Source organism: Anguilla rostrata, chromosome 17 (genome assembly GCF_018555375.3).
Source record: "Anguilla rostrata isolate EN2019 chromosome 17, ASM1855537v3, whole genome shotgun sequence".
Classification (NCBI taxonomy): domain Eukaryota; kingdom Metazoa; phylum Chordata; class Actinopteri; order Anguilliformes; family Anguillidae; genus Anguilla; species Anguilla rostrata.
In genome coordinates this window covers 3242823-3262378 of record NC_057949.1, presented here as the reverse complement: position 1 = coordinate 3262378, position 19556 = coordinate 3242823, and the positions used below count along the sequence as shown (strand labels likewise).

Sequence of the window (19556 nt, the reverse complement as noted above, 5' to 3'; positions counted from 1 at the left end):
TTCTGAAGAGAAAGACCAGAGAGAGAGAGAGAGAGAGAGGAAGGGGGAGGGAGAAAAACAGAGAAAAAGAGAAAGACAGTGCGTGAGTGAGAGAGTGAGCAAGCTACTCAAGAAGCCCATCACCATCCCAAACATACTGTGGCGATACTGCGCATTTGGGAATGCAAACGTTATTACACCTCCTCGGCTGGTACAAGTGAGCAACAGCTTCCTGTGCGGATAACTGCTAAACCGAGGCTAACTCAGTACATGATTCAAGCCCTGCGATCCTGGCCGGATATTGAACGTTTTAAATAACAAAAAATGCGAAATAAAAAAAGCAGAGACTGCCTCGCTTGTGACTGCACGCACCACTTCTGCCCTTAAGAGGAACGTGAGAGAGAGAGAGCTGGAGAGGTCTAACACCGAGAGAGAAAGAAACGGAACGAAACAGTGACCGTATTGAATAGTGTCATGTTTAATGTATCGCTTATCCAGGGTGCATTAAACATACATTGTTATCGCCAAGGAAACGAGTGCAGATATACATATGTACATACAGTTATCCGTTATGTATACAAGACGGGTCTGTGGAAGGAGAGCGGTTGGGGAGAATCCAGGGGCAGGTTGGTTGCCCTGGAGACACGTCATTTGGGGGCGCGGTTTCGTCTCCCCGTGTCAGAGGGTGTAAGAATCTTCCGGAAGCTCGCCCAGCAGTCTGTCCAGATCATCTGCAGGGGGGAGATGCGTTTGCGTTAGTAACGGTCATGGTCACGGTTATGGTCATGGTCATGGTCATGGTCATGGTCATGGTCATGGTCACGGTCACGGTCACGGTCACGGTCACGGTCACGGTCACGGTCATGGTCCCGGTCGCCCACAGGAGAGAAACCCACGGGCGGTCGCGATGATTGCGGTCTGCACACAGAACGCGGCGAAGCCAGAGCGGCACAGGAGGATCCATAATCCCTGTACCAAATCGAATTGACCCAAGAGCACCCGAGACAAGCTTCCATTGCATATGTACGGGCATCCGGTGCCACCACGTATTGAAATAAATGTTAGAAATCCTTATATTCGGCATTAAATTATAATCAAGCAATAGATTCTGGAACTGAATTCACTAAATTCACTAAATAAATAAATATGTAATTGTTGCTACGAATACGCCATGAAACTGCCTATGTCGCTATGACCACTACAGACAGACACACAAATGCCAAAAATATCAATGTTTCATCATCACTGCCACACTCACCACAGCGACTGGGAAACTCGTCTTGACATTCCATTAATTTTGGGCAACTATCAATGCAATTAATCTAATAGGGCAGTGCCCTACATGGGGCAGAACCCTGTATAATATGTCCTCTGTTATCAGAGCAGCTGGCAGGCCACACCTGTTTCCCACGCCAAATCCTTCACTCCCTCGGGCCCGGCGGACTCCGGCAGCCCTTCACTGCACTCGTCCTCATCCTCGAACTGGAGCTCCATGTTTGAGATGGCGCCCCCTGGTGGCCAGGAGGTCTGTTCAAGCTGAGGAATAGGCCCTTCCTGGAAGCCAGCACAAAACAAAAGAGTTCTTCTCATGGAGAGAACATTGGTGCACTCACTTGTGGTGGTCCTACGACAAAAGTTCAGTTTGATCCATTTCGGGATTTCACTCCAGCTTTTCTTTCTTCAAGTAGCACAATCATTTATTTGACCAGAAGTTTCCGATAAAGCCAGAGCTATAGCTGCAGATTTATCATTGGTAAAAGCGTTTTACTACAGTGTGAAATGGTATTGGACCGGCACTGCCTGAATTGGCAGAAGCCAAGAACAGATGGAACAAACACCATCAAAACAAAAAGATAAAATCACATTCACGTAAAACAGTCACATTAAATAAATAAAAATATTTACCAGTGTTGATCACAGGGAATAATCAAGCATTCAATATTTCTGTCACTCATTCTCAGCCCTATATCAGCAACCAAACAGCAGGGCATGATGGGATGTGTGTGTGGAGGACCACGCACACCAACTACGGCATGAATGGGATACCTGCGTGGAGAATGACGCACACTCACTTGGGAATGATGGGATAGCTGCGTGGAGGACCAGGTGGTTCTGTCCGGAGAGTAGATCCTGAGCAGGTTGTTGGGCGTGACGTTCAGGTAGTGGTTGCGGTGGGAGGGAGAGAACACGCCCACCTGGACAGAAGGAACCACAGTGTGTGTGTGTGTGTGTGCTGGCGTTGGCTCGCCATAGCGCTAACCGCTATGACATAACAGATCCGCATTGCATTGCATCTGCAGATTCCGGACCGTTCCAGAGGCAAGCCGCTGCTCTGTGTGGGAGCAGATGGAGAATTCCCAGCTGACTTTGCGACACAATCGGGTTCTGAAAGGTGCTGACAAACCAGGAGAGCAGCGCTACGCATGCAGTTTTAATGGGAAGTCCTACAAAGTGACACGTATGCACAAGAGTCCATGTATGCGGTGGGAGGGGCGGAGCTTAGTTGTTTGAGTGGCAGCACAGCGTGTGCGCATGCAGTATTGGAAGGCAGGTCTCACTAAGAGACAGTACAGCAGGTATGCAGTAGGAGAGGCATTGGTTGAGTGGCAGCACAGCTTGTGAACATGCAACAGGGGGAGGCGGGGCTTATTTTTGATTGACGGCACAGCGTGTGCACACAGTAAGAGGAGGCGGGGCTTATTATTTTTGATTGACGGCACAGCGTGCGCGCGCAGTAAGGGGAGGCGGGGCTTACTTGTTTGAGTAGCAGCACGGCGCCAGTCTTCAGCTCACCCTGTCTGTCCTCCAGGAGGCGCCGGTGCACAGTGCCCCGAATCTCCCCTGGAGAAAACAGTCGCACAGGGCTGCTGGGTCACCCATGTTGGGTCCGCATCGAGCTCCACTTACAAAGGGCATCGGTGCAGTGCGAGGGTTCGGCACGTGGGCTCGTAAACTCAAGTGGGCACAGCCGTCGTACTTTTAGGCAAGGCGTTTGCAGGACAAGTGCTTGCTTTTGCATAAAAATTATAATAATTAAATACATTTATTGGTGAATAGAAGAATTAAGCTTTAAAGTTGACAGTGACCAGCTTTACTTCCACCGACAACTCTCCCTATATTTAGTGAGTTGTGGACTTCAAGAGACCACCATAATGCATTGAGATGTAGTCAATAAAAACTGAAACGTGACAAAAATAAAAAATTGGTACAATTTAAATAGCCTTTTTGTCAAAGAGTCACATTGTGTAAGTGGGTAGAATTGGGAGGAAAATATAGCCTGTACTGAAGGATGAACACTTTAACACATTGTAAGGGAACATGAACATTCAACAAGAACAATGGTAATTGGAATTGCAATGTCTTTCACTTTGTCACTGAAAACTTAGGGCACAATATTAATTAACATTTAACTTAATGAATCTACAAATTACAGCCTAATATATTCTTATAATTTTTTAATTATAAGTATATTCAAAGAATGCTTGCACCATCCTTTTTATCACTGGTGTTACTTGTGCTGAAACAGCATTAAAGTCTTCTCAGAATTTTATTTCTCAGTTCAAACTATACATATAGACAAAGACGGTGTAGGTTATGTAATAGAATTCACTTTATTGCATAATGGATTATCGCATAATTTGGGTATTTGCAAATTGCCAAATCCGGAACAATTTACCATCAATAAATTGTAAAGAGATCGCCAAAATTGTACCAATAAATGCACAAACCATTTCTAATCATGTTACAGGTGTTTTTTGCGCAGTTTCTCCTACAGTGGGCTTGAAAAACACTTAGGCCCACAACACTTCAAAGCAGGAACAACCCTGGACTTCAAAGCTGCTGAAGAGATTTATTAGTATGTGTGTGTGTGTGTGTGTGTGTGTGTGTGTGTGCGCTGTATGTCTGTGGGTTTGTGTGTGTTGTATGCATTTGTGTATGTGCATGCCTGTATTAGTATGTGTGTGTGTGCTGTATGTCTGTGGGTTTGTGTGTGTTGTATGCATTTGTGTATGCGCATGCCTGTATTAGTGTGTGTGTGTGTGTGTGTGCTGTATGTCTGTGGGTTTCTGTGTGTGTTGTATGCATTTGTGTATGTGCATGCCTGTATTAGTGTGTGTGTGTGCGCTGTATGTCTGTGGGTTTGTGTGTGTTGTATGCATTTGTGTATGTGCATGCCTGTATTAGTGTGTGTGTGTGTGTGTGTGTGCTGTATGTCTGTGGGTTTCTGTGTGTGTTGTATGCATTTGTGTATGTGCATGCCTGTATTAGTGTGTGTGTGTGTGCGCTGTATGTCTGTGGGTTTGTGTGTGTTGTATGCATTTGTGTATGTGCATGCCTGTATTAGTATGTGTGTGTGCTGTATGTCTGTGGGTTTGTGTGTGTTGTATGCATTTGTGTATGTGCATGCCTGTATTAGTATGTGTGTGTGTGTTGTGTGTGGTGTGTGCTGTATGTCTGTGGGTTTGTGTGTGTTGTATGCATTTGTGTATGTGCATGCCTGTATTAGTGTGTGTGTGTGTTGTATGTCTGTGGGTGGGTGTGTGTGTTGTATGCATTTGTGTACGTGCATGCCTGTATTAGTATGTGTGTGTGTGTGTGTGTGTGCTGTATGTCTGTGGGTGGGTGTGTGTGTTGTATGCATTTGTGTACGTGCATGCCTGTATTAGTATGTGTGTGTGTGTGCTGTATGTCTGTGGGTGGGTGTGTGTGTTGTATGCATTTGTGTACGTGCATGCCTGTATTAGTATGTGTGTGTGTGTGCTGTATGTCTGTGGGTGGGTGTGTGTGTTGTATGCATTTGTGTACGTGAATGCCTGTATTAGTATGTATGTGTGTGTGTGTGTGTGTGTGTGTGTGCTGTATGTCTGTGGGTGGGTGTGTGTGTTGTATGCATTTGTGTACGTGCACGCCTGTATTAGTGTGTGTGTGTTGTGGGCCATAAGCGGCGTGCTACCTGTGGGGTCTCTGAAGACGGCCCTGGCGTCGGCGTGCGTGTGCGTCAGGCTCTTCACCATCACCGCCATGTTGGGCACCTTGTTCTTGGCCAGCTGTTTCAGCGCCGCCTGACAGGGGAGAGAACAGGTCACAGCAGGAAGCAGGCCGGAGGCGGGCCCGACGCTGGCCCGACGCTGGCCCGACGCCGAACCTGCGCTGGCACCAGTGCGTTTCCTCTGCATCACACACACAGCACTCAACCATCTCTGAGGCGTACCAAAGAAAACACATATTAAGGCCCAAACAATCCATAATAAATACAAAACAGACAACGTGCTCAGATCTGAGACTGCAGCACACCATGCCCAGCGCCATGACGACACTCGCCCTGCCAGTCACCATGACGGCATTCGCCCTGCCCAGCGCCATGACGACATTCGCCCTGCCCGTTGCCTTGACGATACTCGCCCTTCCCGTCGCCATGGCGACCCTCACCCTGCGCTGAAACGCCGCCGCCGCTCACCTTCCGCAGCACCATGGCGACACTGTAGGAGTGCAGGAAGCAGGCGGGGTTCCTCTCGTCCAATCCCATCTCGGCCCTCATGGCGGCCCACGGGCCCCCGGCGAAGTCCTCGTCCTCAGACGCCTGAGAGCTGGGCATCTGGGGGGGGGGGCGGGGGGGGAAGAGAGACAGGGGCCTTAGCGAATACGCCGTGAAACTAAATTCAGTTTGATTACTTATCACCGTGGAAACCACAGAGCGGGCGGGCTCTTGCCTGGCTGGGCAGTCGGGCCACGGCGCCGTGAGTGGGCGTCTGCGGGACGGACACCACGATGTCATCCAGGCTCCGCCCATGAAGCTACCGCCAGAAAAAACACACAAAGAAAAGCGCAGAGCAGTTCACTCATATGCAGGACTATCACACTTAATCTGGCAAGCACCCGCACATCACACATCAACAGAGCACACTATATACATTCCGCATAAAAGATTGTTCTCTGCAACTCACTTTGTGAAAATATAATCCTAGTAACGTTAATGAACGTGCTTGGCGGATGCTTTATCTGAAGATCACACACCACCCTGGGCTCACAGTTAAAAATGGAAATCGGGTTGTAAGTAGGCTGTGTTGTGAGCAGGGTTGTGATGTTTCCCCAATTAGTCAGGAAAGTAGGCCTACTGATTTTCAAACTCAAACCGTCTCAGGGGCTGTTAGAACCCAAGCTCTCCAACTCTGCTTAAGGCACTTAAGGACCTCGAAATAACTTCATGAAAAATAAAATTCAATTCCTAGCCGTAAGTACGCCGCAGGAAAGCCGCAAGCGAGCCGCGAGGCTCAGGAGTCCGGCGCTCACCTGCTGAGGCAGAAGCCCCGCGGGACCGGGGAAGCGGCGGGTTTTGGGCGGAGCCTGGCAGGGGCGGAGCTCCTGGGGCGTCTTGTTGGCGGCGGACACCAGCTGCGCCAGGTGGTTGGTGAAGACGGGCGCGCGCAGGGGGCTGGGGGCCACGGCGGGGGGGGACGGGGACGCTGTGCCGTAGGAGGGGCAGCCGGGGACACGCCCGGCGGGTCCGGGCGTCTGGCGACGGGGCGGCGGTCGCAGCGGCCTGGGAGTCACGTGACCCGGGTGGGAGGAGGAAGAGGGGGCGGCCGCGCCTCCGGAGGACGGCGGGGGGGCGGGGGGGCGCAGGACGGGACGAGGAGAGGCGCCCCCGGGGACGGCGAAGGGGGGCCTCGGTTCCGTCGCGCCGACGGGCTGGGGAGGGGGCCGGCTCGCGTGGGCGGGGTCTCGGAGACGGACGCACGGCTGCGCTCCGCCCCCTCTCTCCGACAGGCACATCCGCTTAGCTGGAGACACGCAGTCTGAGGAGGACTGTGCTGAGGGGGGCGGTGCCACAGTAGGCCCCGCCCCCTGCTGCTGAAACGCTTCGTCCAGATCCTCCAGGTCCACGTCCCAGTCGTCAAAGTCATCAGGGAAGGGGTCCGGCAGCCGGTCGATAGGCGCTGGAGCAGAGCTTGGGGGCCGGCCAACACCCGCTGTCCCTCTCTGGAATTTGGGACAGGCAGGAGGTGGGGGCGGGCAGGAAGGGACAGGGGGTGCTGTAGAATTGGAAAGGTACTTTATTCTGTAAACAGTTTTGTCAGCGGTGCTGGCTGGGTATGGGCCATTCCCCTGCAGGTTGTGGGAGTCTCCATGCCCCGCCTCTGTTGCCGGGACGCTGGTGGCGGTCAGGTCTCTGAGTCGACAAGAGGCACCAGTAACAGTGACAGGAGCAGTAAATACAGGGTCTGTTGCAACGTCCCAGTCCGCCTTCAGCAAATCCTGCAGGACACACCAAGAGAGTTTTATTTTTCTGTCAGGCCCACATATTAAGCCAGCGATAGTAAAAACATGGTATTTTCGCTTTTTTCAGGTCATTATGTGCAAAGTCAGGAAATCAAGCTTGTGTACAAAAAGGAGCAAGAAATCACAACAATCATGGTATTCAAATATACGCTTACATTAGCCACCTAGGCCAATGATTTATCAACGTCTCAAACCAGGTAGCTATGATCTCCTTAGACAACAATGGCATATATACATTCAGCTAACGCAGCATCTTGTATTTAAAACATAAATGGTTTATTGAACTCAGCTCGCCAAATAGCAACAGTGAAAACACGAATCCATGCCAACGCGTTAGCCAGCATAATTTAGAGGTTAACTTGTTGATGCTGTTTTCAGATCACCTCATCGTCGAAGTCCTCGCCCACGTTAAAAATGCCATTCCACTTGCATGCCTAAACAAAAAAGAACATCAGACAGCGTTAACTAGCCAGTTTGGCACTTCTTGCTAGCCAACATTAGCTTTAAATTAGTTCGCTCTTTCGCTATAACATCTTACCATCGTAGTCATTACAATGAGTTCCTTTTATTCAACATCGGTTAACTCTCGAAGAAACTCCGATAGCCAGTTTGTTAACGTGTTATATACTAGCAAAACGAATAGCTTGTAATTATCAAGCGATCAAACAAGCTACAAGTTAGCAAGCTACACTACACACTGCAAACTTGCCGCCGCCACGTTCAAAAAACACGTCTGTACGTCACAACACAGACGTTGCGTGCTGACGATATCGCAAGTTTCAAGAAAACATGATGTACAAAGCTAATCTACTGTGAAGACAGCATTCTTCGCACTAACCCAGCTACAGAACTAAAGAATACCTTATAATTAATTCACGTATGTGAACGTAATCGTTTAAAGGTTCTGGTTGCAGCATGCTGTTGCAATTATTCTCAAATAAATGCGTTCAAGATAGTAAAGAGTGGCGTGTCATGTAACGCTCTATTTCAAAATCACTGGTACAGAATTTGCAACATAAAGTTGTATAGAGTGCAGTATCTTGTTGCTACGGAGAATCTTGGTCACAAGAGCAACATTATGGAGCAGCATCATCTGCCGTCTGAATTGTGAAAGTGCACAGACCCTATTTCTGCCAGCATTCCCTTCTATTAATAACACGAACTCCAGCCGTACGGGTCAACAATATCGTGTGACCACCGGTTGATTTTCCATAATGGTGCCCGGACATCTTTGCTTCCTGAGGGGAAAGAACATTAAAATAAATCTGACATTTAATATAACCGTTATTGCGTGACTTGATGCACATACTCGATTTCAGTTAATTCATACTTTCGAGAGTGAAGAGTTTTATCCGCAGAATTAGTTCCACGGTAAGTGCATGGCGGTTATAATATACGCTTTAGCAGGGGAAGCTATCTGTGTTGTTGTATTTATGTTATAGTTAATGCATGCTTAACTGGATATTGAGAATGACAGTGCAGATAAAAACGCATTAGTGACTTTGTAAAATTGTTTTTAAACAGCGCCAGCTGTTCCTCTGCTGCCATACAGTATTAACTGTGATTCATGTGGACCATATGCTGCTCGGTTCACTTGGTTGTGTGCAATGTTGCGTTTCCCTTTGGGGGATATCGCACAAAAATTACACCGGGAAAATAAACAGGAGCTTGGGTTATCATATGTGATAGGCTCCTGTCGGCAGCTGTCATGTCCAAAGACACGTTTGCCTTCAGCTCGGCCTCCCTGCGCTCCCTGCGGCTGGAGCAGCAGCTCCAGGACTGGGAGGACGCCCGCCGGGCGCTGGCGCATCGGAGGACGCTGACGAGGGCGCCCTTGCCGCCGGCCCCCAGGATGCCGGATCATCGCCGGAATCAGCAGGCGACACCGACCAGGACACAACAGTGCTGCCGCGATCCCGCTGTGCACAACACTTTCCTGAGCGGTGACATCACCAGGGTGTACGCCGTCCTCCAGGACCCGTCCATGGTCAACGCCCTGATGGAGACGGTGCAGGAGGAGATGGTGTGGGCGCCAGAGATGGGTAGGAGTGCCTCCCCCACCACTGGGGGGTAAATGCATGCACCGTGTTGTTACCAAATAAATTAATCTATATAAACTCAAAATGGTGGAGGAGTTGGTTGTTTTGCAGGTGGTACAGAGGTATAAACCAGGGCTGTCTATTTCTATTCCTGGATACCATCCTGTAGGCTTTCACTCCAATCCTAAGAGAGCACACGTCATTCAACAACAGCTCAAGATTTAGTTGAGCTGCTAATTAGTAGAATCACGAGTGCCAAATAGGGCTGTAATGAAAACATACCGGATGGTAGTGCTCCAGGAACAGGGTCAAGTAGCCCTGGTAAAAGCCATACAAAAAGAGGCCAGCAATCTGTATTGCCCATGATTCTACTAATTAGCAACTCAGCCAGGACTCTAGCTGTTGAATGAGATGTGCTTTCTTTGGGTTGGAGTGAAAACATAGAGGACTGTAGATCTTCAGGAACAGGGTTAGGCAGCCCTGCTCTTGCTGTTGAATGAGGTGTGCTTTGTTAGGGTTAGCGTGAAACCCTACAGGGTAGCAGATCTCCAGGAACAGGGTGTGCAGACCTGGCATATGTAATACATCCGTATATATACATCACAGTTGCGATCGATGTATCACGTTTTTTATGCTTGACAGGAATGTGGACCATGGCCTCCAAGGCGAAGCAGACGTCGGCGCTGCGTCTGGCGGCGGGCCGGGGCCACGCGGCCTGCGTGGAGGAGCTGCTGTTCCGCGGCGCGGAGGCGGACGCCAGCCCCGGCGGGAGCACGGCGCTGCACGACGCCTGCGCGGGCGGACACGCGGCCTGCGTCCAGCTGCTGCTCGCTCACGGCGCCGACCCCGACCGGCTCGCCGCCGCCGACGGCAGCGCTCCCCTGCACCTCTGCCGAACCCCGCAGAGCTTAGAGTGAGTGCCCCCTGCTGGAATGTTCCGGTACTGCGGCACCAAAACGGGAGCTTTCTGTTCTTAATCGCACACTGAAATCAGAAAAAATATCTCCCTAAAATGCATCTAAAAACTACAATAAAAAGGTTTTAGGTGGCTTTGCTGGTGGTACGGAGGTATAGACCACACAAAGTGTGCAATAGAAGGCGAGCAATTCATGCTGCATTTGAAATACGTGCATGAAAATACATGTCTCATATACATATATTGAAAATGCTTCCCATCCCTTCTATTGACCTAACTCCACAGATCTTTATGGCCTAATACAGACAATCTATAGTATGTTCCATTGATGTGGACATATCCAGAAACATGTGACCTGCACTGTCTTATCGCACATGTGCAGAGTCATTTCTGATCTGACTTGTGCTTGACCAGGGGTGGCCAACCCTTGCTTGGTCCGGGACAACCGTAGGGCGTGCCAAATTCTGAAAATGTCAGACCAGTTCAGAACCAAGAGACCAGGTGAGGCGAGTTACCTGTGCAATCAAAAGCTTTACCCGGTCGATGAGTTGCTGGTTGTCGACGGAAACCAGCCGAGCCTCAGGCTTGGCGGGGCAAGGGTCGGCCACCCCCCTGATGCAGGCTCCGCCCTCGTCCGCGCCTCGTTAAGACGCGGTCCTCCCGCCGCAGGTGCGCCCGGGTGCTGCTGGAGGTGGGCGGGGCCTCGGTGAACGCGCGCTCGCGGGACGGCGAGCTGACGCCGCTGCACGTGGCGGCGCGGCGCGGGCTGGAGGAGCACGTGGCGCTGCTGCTGAGCCGCGGCGCCGACGTGTCCGCGCGGAACCGCGAGGGCGAGACGCCGCTCAACGCGGCCTGCGCGGGGGCCGAGCGCCCGGCCGAGAGCGCCCGCTACCTGGGCGCGGCCCGGAGGCTGCTGGCGGCCGGCGCCGACCCGCGCACCGCCGGGAGGAAGAGGCACACGCCCCTGCACAACGCCTGCGCCAACTGCAGCGCGCCCATCGCCCACGCGCTGCTGCAGCACGGCGCCAGCGCCAACGCGGCTAACTGCGCGGGCTACACGCCCATGGACTGCCTCCTGCAGGTAAGGCAGACGGGGCTGCCAGCGCTAACGGGCTTCACAGAGCTACCGCAGGCTAATACAGACAAACGTAATGTGAACACAACAGTACTCACTGAAACCTACCTAAACAAAAAGGTCCATGTTTGCAGTTTCTGTATTTAAAGAAATTATCTATTTGACTTTTCAAACATACCCATATACATCCATTGTGCTAACGGCTAGCATGGCTAACCCCGGAGCCCAAACAAGTGCCAGCTAATGGGTTAGATAGTCGGCACATAGCACGTGCTCGCCATAAGACCTTGCATGACAGCAAATACAGGAAGTGACATCACATAAAGCCAAAGGATGTGATTGGAGGAGATGTGGCCAGTGGTCTATTCCTCCCTCTCTCTTTCCTGAGGTGGTGGAGGACTTCCCAGATCAGCAGCCGGAGGAGGTGGCACGCTGGCTGCTTAACTATGGGGCCCAGCCTGCATCGCCCAAGGTCAGGGGTCAAAGCTTGGGGCTGTGGGGGTGAGGGTAGGGGTGATGGGGGTGGGCATCAACATGGTCGCTCCCGTGCATTTCGGACATGCTCACAGGTGATGCCCCTCTCTCCTGCAGATGCTGAAGCTCTGCTATCTCTCCCCTCCGACGCTGGAGGTGATGCTGAACTCCTACACCGTTGTTCCTCCGTGCGAGGACTGGATTGGCTCTGTACCCGAGGAGCTGCTGAAGGTCAGGCACAGGCACCTATACCCTGCCTACTGTAGATTTATGGGGGGGGGGGGATTATTTTAAGAGATGATAACTACACTTTTGGCACGTCTGGTGTGGACGCTGTGTTAAGTGGTAATTTGAAATGACCATAATGTCTTCTACATTGCTCAGGAGATCAGGGGGGAAACTATAACATCACCATTTGGCGATATGACTCTGGCTAACATTCGCTAAGTTATTACTGCAGTTATTCTGCTGGCCCTCACTGGCTGTTACTGTTTTGCTTGCTCGCGCTCTCTCTCTCTCTCTCTCTCTCTCTCTCTTCTTATTCTCCTTTCTTGTTCTCTCCTATGTTAGATGTAATATATTCTAAATGGATTATTTCAGGTGCTTTATCTGCTGCACAGCCAACATGTACAAAATGGCAATAGCTCATTTTTGACATAAATGTCAAGGGGAACCTTACAATCCTAAGCTTTCTCCCCCCTGCTTTTAAAATGTTTTTTAAAATAACGATTTTCATTTCGGCCTCCACCTCACGCTGTGTTTCGTTTCCTCCGCCTCGGCGCCTCGTTCAGGAGCACGCGCCGCTCTTCGAGTCCGCGTGGCTAACGAGCGGCCAGCCGCGGACCCTGCAGCACCTCTGCCGCTGCGCCCTGCGCCGCCACCTGGGGGCGCTGTGCCACTCCGCCGTAGCCGAGCTGGACATCCCGTCCTCGCTCAGAGAGTACCTCCTGCTGGCCCCAGAGGGGCGGCTGCATTGAGCAGGGGAGAACGGGACCGGCTAGCATTTCAAGTACACGTATTTGAAATCAGACCCGGGTCAAATACGTATTTGATTTGGATTCAAATAATTTTCTGTGCTCTATTGATCTTGCCTGATGTAATTGAGCCTGCCAATATGACCAGATGGCGGGTTTGCACTTTTTGAGAGTTTGTCATTGGTTCCAGTATTCCAGACAAGATCAGTAAAGCGTAAAAAAAGTATTTGAATCCAAAGCAAAGAAGTATTTGACCCAGGTCTGTTTGAAATAATATCTGCATGTATGTATTTCATATTAAATGCAGGATACTCACCTCTTTTTGTATTGTTTATATCTCTATGCCACCCTCAAAGCAGTCCGCACGTTAGTTTTGGTCGTAGTTCACAGATGTGTTTATTTTTGGAAGTATTTATATTTTTTAACAAAATAGGTTTTGGTGAGTTTTTTGGAACAGAGGGATCTGTCACTCCTGAAAAGCAGGAAGGGAAAACAAGAGGGATGAGGGGCTTTCGCTGGTGACAGTTCTTAAAAAAGTTATGGTTCAGTTCTCAGGTGGGACCTTTTGGGCGTGACCCTGAGCCAGGTGCTGTAATTAACCTGTGGGGAATCAGGAAGTAAGCTGCTCTAAACTGTGCCTTCGGATAAAGCACAGGCTCATTCTTGTGAGCTGCTCAGGATAAGAGTTTGAGTCACGCTGATAAACTATAGCAATAATTTAGTAACCTTTTAAAAGAGAGGGAATGTATTCGGTGTAATAATGGCTAAATAAAATATATGTTCTGTACACTGTGTGCTGAGAAAACTTTATTTGCTTTCTTTGTGCATCCTAGTCTTGAGCTCTGTTACTCAAATCATGGCCCTCTAAGTCCAAGAACTGCCATTTCCCACTCTCCCTTTAACTGGGTATCAGGTGTGAATACAGTCTGGCGAATCAGTAGCACTAATTGATCAGTTAATTACCTGGGGGAAAAGAAAACCAGGGCCGGATTTGGATTTAAGGTCCAGATTTGAGTATCCATGATCTCGAGCATGCAGTGACATCATGGCCCTGGTCAGCATGAGGAACTGTTCCTCCTTTGATCTCATGGTGACCCCTCTCTATCAGTCCACCACACTGCCACATTGTATCTTTCTCCTCACCCCTTTCCTCCAAACTACTACCCTCCCACCCACTTATGCCACCTCTGTCCACCATAGCCTTTGAAATCGGTCACCCTCCACCCTCTTTTATAGCCTCTCTCCCAGCTCTTGAATCTTCCTCTCGTCTCTCTATCGATGCTGCAGCAAAATCTCTTTCTTCCCCCCTCTCTGCAGTCCTTCACTCCCTCTGGCCAACAGGACCAGACTACAGATAGCAAGAGAAGAAATAAGTAAATAAATCCAGGGGACCGCTGATCTATCCACCTGCCAGTCCCTGCTCTCTGCGTTTTTATCAGCTGTCACCTCTGCTAGGGTGACCTTTTATCAAACCCAAATTCAACGACCTGTCGTCTAACCCTCACAACCTGTCCTCCAGCCTGTCTTCCCCCTCTCAGCACATCTCTGACACGTGTTGTGTTTGATACTGTTGGTCGCGATGTTCTTTCCTGTCTGCAGTGGGGATCTATGGCACGGCCCTTGCCTGGGTTGCATCTCACCTCATTGCTCGTTCCTTCCTGGTCACTTGTGGTCACGCAGTTTGAACACCCTGTCGTGTCTGTATAGGCATCCATTCCCCAGGGCTGTGTCCTCAGTCACTTCCTCCTCCTTCTCTCTGAACTCCAAATCCTTTGGTCCTGGCGGGACTGCCCAATCAAACAGACCCAACCAGGGTGGGTTGAGCGTGGTTCCTGAGTTAGCTGGGTAACAGCGCTGAGTTAAAATCCAGAACGGCTCTTTTTTTTACTTCAGTCCATGTTCCAGATTTTGGGGGGTTCTGGGTTATCCTGCTTTGTGAAACCCAAGTCAGAGAAACGATGTGAAAACAACCTAAAAGCGCGCTCGAATTTACAAACCAATTAAAGCCCGCCGCACTCCTACAAGCACGGCTGAATTACAGGGAGCCTTGAGATGAGAAGATCCGGGAGTTTTTGCATCTGTGGGCCGGGCTGCTGAAGGCCTGTGGGCTAATTGTTCTACTGGGAGCGGTGTACATACATACAGGCATTAGCAACGCTTCCAGAGCAACAACTTTTAGCACTTTACATTGTATCATTAAGCTGGATATATACGAAGCATGCAGTTAAGTACTGCTCAGGCTACAACGGCAGATGTCCATGCCGGGTTCAGACCTGCCTTGACAAGCGAGTCCTACCACTGTGCCACACTCCTCCTCGGTGAGCAACAGCAGTTCAAAGAGCGAAAGATGCAATGCAAGGAACAAACAAACCTTCCAGATGAGTTACATGTGGATCCAAGAGACTAAACAAAACAAACAAAAAAGAAACGGTGTCAACTGTGCTTCTCTTCATAAGGATAATCCCCAACGCAAACAATCGGGCACGTTCAGACCTCGGGTGCTGCTCTGTTTGCTTCGATTTCAGTCGCATTGAATTCTTTTTCAACTGTAGTAGGATAACGAATTCTGCATTTTTTGGTTCAGTCAAGCCCTGTATGATGACCTGAAGCAATGCATTCTTAACAATGGAACCGTCATTGAATATATCAATTTCAGTGCATATATTAACTAGTCTTAATTAGCTACTACCAATCAAATCGTTAGATAAGGCTGCTGAAGACAGGTACTCTTCTATCTGTTTCCTCAAGCTTTTTAAAAAATTGAAGGTTTGGTTTATTTACATTTTCACTGGTTTTGAAATGTTCATTTTCCACAAATGTTTTTGTTTAATTCGACAGTTAGCTTCAGCTGACAATTAATACACTATGTTAACAGATTTTTTAAAAATGGAATGCTTGTTAATTTTTCTTCAAGAACATTGCTAAGTATCATTCAAAAGGGATTTACATTTCCATCAACATCACAATCAATTGAATCTCGCTTTTGAAGTTATTGTGAAGTTGATTTCCAGTATTGATTTCCAATTACCTGTATCTCTATCATTGGTACAGGAAGGGGGTATAGCTCAGTGGTAGAGCATTTGACTGCAGATCAAGAGGTCCTTGGTTCAAATCCAGGTGCCCCCTATAAATATTGTTAGGTCCACCATTTCATCTCCCGTCCTCTCTCGCATTGTACTTCAGCCCTCTGCCGGCTAGAGGGCGCAATAGCCTCTTTGTCAAGCCCCTTCTCAAACAATTATCCATTTGTAAGTAGTTGCCACTGATTGAGGACAGATGATGACTGCAACTGACGCTCGCATGTTAAATTCAGTTCGATTCACTTCTTACTACCGTGGACATTTCCATCAACATCACAATCAATTGAATCTTGTTTTCAAAGTTATTGTGAAGTTGATTTCCGGTATTGATTTCCAATTACCTATATCTCTATTATTTGTACAGGAAGGGGGTATAGCTCAGTGGTAGAGCATTTGACTGCAGATCAAGAGGTCTCTGGTTCAAATCCAGGTGCCCCCTATAAATGCATTGTTATATAACACATCTTTTAATTAAACATTGGACAAAATGAGCTGCTGTCCTGATATACCTCAGTCACTGGTGTTATCTGACGTTGTGGTAGTAGCTGTCACTGCTCCAATGGACCACAGACTGAATGAAAATGTCCAGAAGTTACATTTATGTGTTCTGCTTCACAAGTTAAAGTTTTAATTTTATTTGTGGGTTATCTGCAGCAAAGAGTACTGTCACTGCCACGTCCATCTTAAACAAGCTTCCGTTGAAAACAAAATAGGCCCTTCAGCTTATTCAACAGTAACTGTTACAGGAGCATAGTTAGCCGCAGACATCCTCCTTGTTGAACACATCAGCAGGCACAGTTGGGCCCCAGGACAAAGTATGAGCATCATATTAACATATTCCGCAGACCAAACAGGAAGGGGGTATAGCTCAGCGGTAGAGCATTTGACTGCAGATCAAGAGGTCCCCGGTTCAAATCCGAGTGCCCCCTTTAGCAACAAAGCTTTTAAGGGCTGGAGAAATCCAGTGACAGTATGGGAGACTGGATGACCGGACACCCCTGGTCCAATAGGAGCACCAGAATTGGAACCATAGCTCTCCAGATCAGGACTGGGTGCTCCTGATCCTGCGTGAATAATACAGTCCACTAGTTCATTGTTTCCCCTTCAGAAGCATCACATGGAACTCACAATCCTGCAGCTATCAGCTACCCCACACCACTCAACAGGACACGACAAATTGTGTCAATAAAGGGATTTCGAAAAAAATAACCTTACCGTCAAATTATTGCTGATTTTTTTTCAGCAAGGTCTTCCGAAGCCTTTTCAGAGTAGGTAGTGTGCTCGGAACACGCAGTGTGTGGTTAATAAGATAAAGACACAGATCACACAGTTACTCAGCGGATAGCCATTCCAAATCCAATTGTTCTTGCCATAATGAGACGCTGTCCATAAAACAATCGGCGAACCAAAGCAATTACAGCTCATAATCGAGACTGACCTTCACTGTCACTTACCCTGAGAGTAATTTTCAACAAGCCACCGTAAGTGCACTGAGTCATTTCTCAGGACTAGAAGAACAGGGGCAGGGACTGCATTTTAATATGCATAAGACAATGAGCTCCCAGCCCACACCTAGGGAATGGCTTTTTTAACATTCATATTTTAACATTATGCCTGTAGACAGGGGTTCCCAATCTTATTCGAAACGGGCCGGTGTGGGTGCCGGTTTTTTGTTTTGGCCCAGCATGAAGGCACCTGATTCTACTGATGAAGGTTTTCATTGAACAGCACGATTTGTTAATTAGTTGACTCAAGTGTTTTAGCACTGGGCTAAAATAAAAAACCTACACCCACACCATCTCTTTTCAAATAAGATTGGAAACCCCTACCTGTCACAGTGCAGATATATTATAACAATTACCACTGAATCTATTTTTATGCACAAGGAGCACAACACACTTTCTTCTTCACCAAGAGCTTGTTCGAAGCTTAAAATTGAAACATCAGAACCAACAAAATAGAACATATTCACTAGCGGTGCTTAGTCCTCTTGGAACATCTCACACGACTGAATCCTGGTGAATTTTAGACGCCAAAGCCCATCTTTTCTTTGAACTCTTCATATGGTGAGGATACAGGCAGGATAATCTGATGTATACACGTGCTTGCCATGGGAAATGGCAAACAGAAAAACTGCACATAAGGGTGTAACTGAATTCCATTAGTAGTAAGTAGTAAGTCCACGGTAGTAAGAAGTGAATCGAACTGAATTTAACATGCGAGCGTCAGTTGCAGTCATCATCTGTCCTTAACCAGTGGCAACTACTTACAAATGGATAATTGTTTGAGAAGGGGCTTGACAAAGAGACTATAGCACCCTCTAGCTGGTGGAGGGCTGAAGTACAATGCGAGAGAGGAGGGGAGATGAAATGGTGGCCCTAACGACAACACAAGTCACATCAGTCTGTCTGAAGTTCAGAACTCTTTGATCAACATCTTTTATTTACAAGAACCTCAGTTACTGCTGTCCTTGTCCTCCTGTAAATTGTCTGTGAAAGCATACCATTTACAATTTGACACCTGCTCATGGCAGAAGAATTTACCAGCAAATAACAGTCAGACTATAAATACTGATAGGCTGATGATTTACATGGTAATAGCTGCATTCATGCAGTGTTAATTGAGTGAACTGATTCAATAATTGGCAGGATTGATTGTAAATTGTATGTTAGGAATAGCAGCCAAACAACTGCAGTACTTCACTCAGGCCCTCTGAAAAGAAGGCCTGAAATGGCTACGTTATTGATGTTTGTGTCTTAATTTATTACGTGCTATTACAGGAAACGATGAGCTACACTGATAAGCAGGCAGTACAATTTATTCCATAACAACCTATCAGCTGTTACGGGATAGAATAAACTAACTTATAAAATTGTTTGTTGTTAAAACAAGTTGTTAAATGCTTCATGAAAATAGAAGACGTGGCTCATTTTGACATTTATATTTCACAACATAGCGTCAGTGTTGAATTTGTCAGATCCACAGATGTGCAGTATGATCCATGTAAAGGGCTTTCAAATGATCTCCTCATAAACTTACTGGCAGTAAACGATGCACCAGTTTCAGGAATGCTCAGAACTTCCTTTCCATTTGGGCAAAATAGTACATATGGGCCATTGGACAAATCCTGCCTGAAATTCTTATGTTTTACATAGCAGCAGGTGACAGCGCAGGTTCACCTGCCTTAGGCTTTATTCCTTACACACCACACAATGCGATTCCAACTGATACCTGTATCGAGAGTAGCAGACGTGACACAAAACATTCATATTCCTGATATACTAGGATACGCCTAGTAATTGACCTGAACAGATTGTTTCTTTTTAGTTTTTTTTTCTTCTTTTTCTCTGTAGAGAATTTCTCTCTCCCCTCCATTACTGAATTACAAGAAACTTTCTGAGGTCGATGACTTTGTGTCGCCCGCTCCTAAGCTCTGCGCAGGCAGTCGGAGGCCACCTTTTTAAGGGGTCCTGATTCCCGCTGTTCTTTTTTTAACAGCAGCGGATCTTCATCGCCCTGGCCGCCGGCTGTCGAGCAGCTGTTCATCTTCTTCTGCGTCTGGTAAATCCGAGATGATAAGCAGACTTTTTTTCACAATGAGGGGGACATCCCTCCCAAATCCTGAAAGGATTCTGGGGCGGAAGAACGAAGGATGCGCCATGAACGCACAGTTTGGGCGACTGGCTTTCTGGTACAAAGGAAAAGCCGTCAGGAGCCATTACGGCTCTGTTTTCTCCA

The 19556-nt window shown here is 48.3% G+C and overlaps 2 protein-coding genes and 3 non-coding genes across 5 annotated transcripts; 4 read left to right on the top strand and 1 right to left on the bottom strand.

Annotated features, from left to right (window-relative positions):
* Positions 1-441: 441 nt before the first annotated feature.
* hrob (homologous recombination factor with OB-fold) lies at positions 442-8008 on the bottom strand. The gene is made up of 10 exons (XM_064315533.1): positions 7799-8008; positions 7644-7694; positions 6271-7236; positions 5691-5774; positions 5438-5575; positions 4934-5042; positions 2735-2820; positions 2052-2174; positions 1380-1533; positions 442-710 (listed from the first exon to the last, which is right to left on the bottom strand). The coding sequence occupies exons 1-10, from the start codon at positions 7808-7810 to the stop codon at positions 658-660; spliced, it is 1776 nt and encodes a 591-aa protein (XP_064171603.1). The 5' UTR covers positions 7811-8008; the 3' UTR covers positions 442-657.
* A 73-nt stretch (positions 8009-8081) lies between these two features.
* On the top strand, positions 8082-13525 carry asb16 (ankyrin repeat and SOCS box containing 16). The gene is made up of 7 exons (XM_064315534.1): positions 8082-8631; positions 8950-9302; positions 9942-10212; positions 10885-11296; positions 11679-11762; positions 11882-11995; positions 12556-13525. Exons 2-7 carry the CDS (start codon positions 8969-8971, stop codon positions 12739-12741), a joined length of 1401 nt encoding a protein of 466 aa, XP_064171604.1. The 5' UTR covers positions 8082-8631; positions 8950-8968; the 3' UTR covers positions 12742-13525.
* A 2267-nt stretch (positions 13526-15792) lies between these two features.
* On the top strand, positions 15793-15864 carry trnac-gca (transfer RNA cysteine (anticodon GCA)). Its single transcript has one exon. It is a non-coding gene; the product is annotated as a tRNA-Cys (tRNA).
* A 321-nt stretch (positions 15865-16185) lies between these two features.
* trnac-gca (transfer RNA cysteine (anticodon GCA)) lies at positions 16186-16257 on the top strand. Its single transcript has one exon. It is a non-coding gene; the product is annotated as a tRNA-Cys (tRNA).
* A 418-nt stretch (positions 16258-16675) lies between these two features.
* On the top strand, positions 16676-16747 carry trnac-gca (transfer RNA cysteine (anticodon GCA)). The gene has a single exon. It is a non-coding gene; the product is annotated as a tRNA-Cys (tRNA).
* Positions 16748-19556: the final 2809 nt, after the last annotated feature.

Bases quoted from the DNA above. Each gene is read 5' to 3' on its own strand.
- hrob (XM_064315533.1), bottom strand. The intron at 5,576-5,690 runs GCAAGAGCCCGC...CCCCCCCCCCAG, and splicing joins TGGCCCGACTGCCCAGCCAG to ATGCCCAGCTCTCAGGCGTC. The intron at 5,043-5,437 runs GTGAGCGGCGGC...CTCCCCTGTCAG, and splicing joins TCGCCATGGTGCTGCGGAAG to GCGGCGCTGAAACAGCTGGC.
- asb16 (XM_064315534.1), top strand. From the start codon at position 8,969: ATGTCCAAAGACACGTTTGCCTTCAGCTCGGCCTCCCTGCGCTCCCTG. The intron at 11,763-11,881 runs GTCAGGGGTCAA...TCTCTCCTGCAG, and splicing joins CCCAGCCTGCATCGCCCAAG to ATGCTGAAGCTCTGCTATCT. The intron at 11,996-12,555 runs GTCAGGCACAGG...CGCCTCGTTCAG, and splicing joins TACCCGAGGAGCTGCTGAAG to GAGCACGCGCCGCTCTTCGA.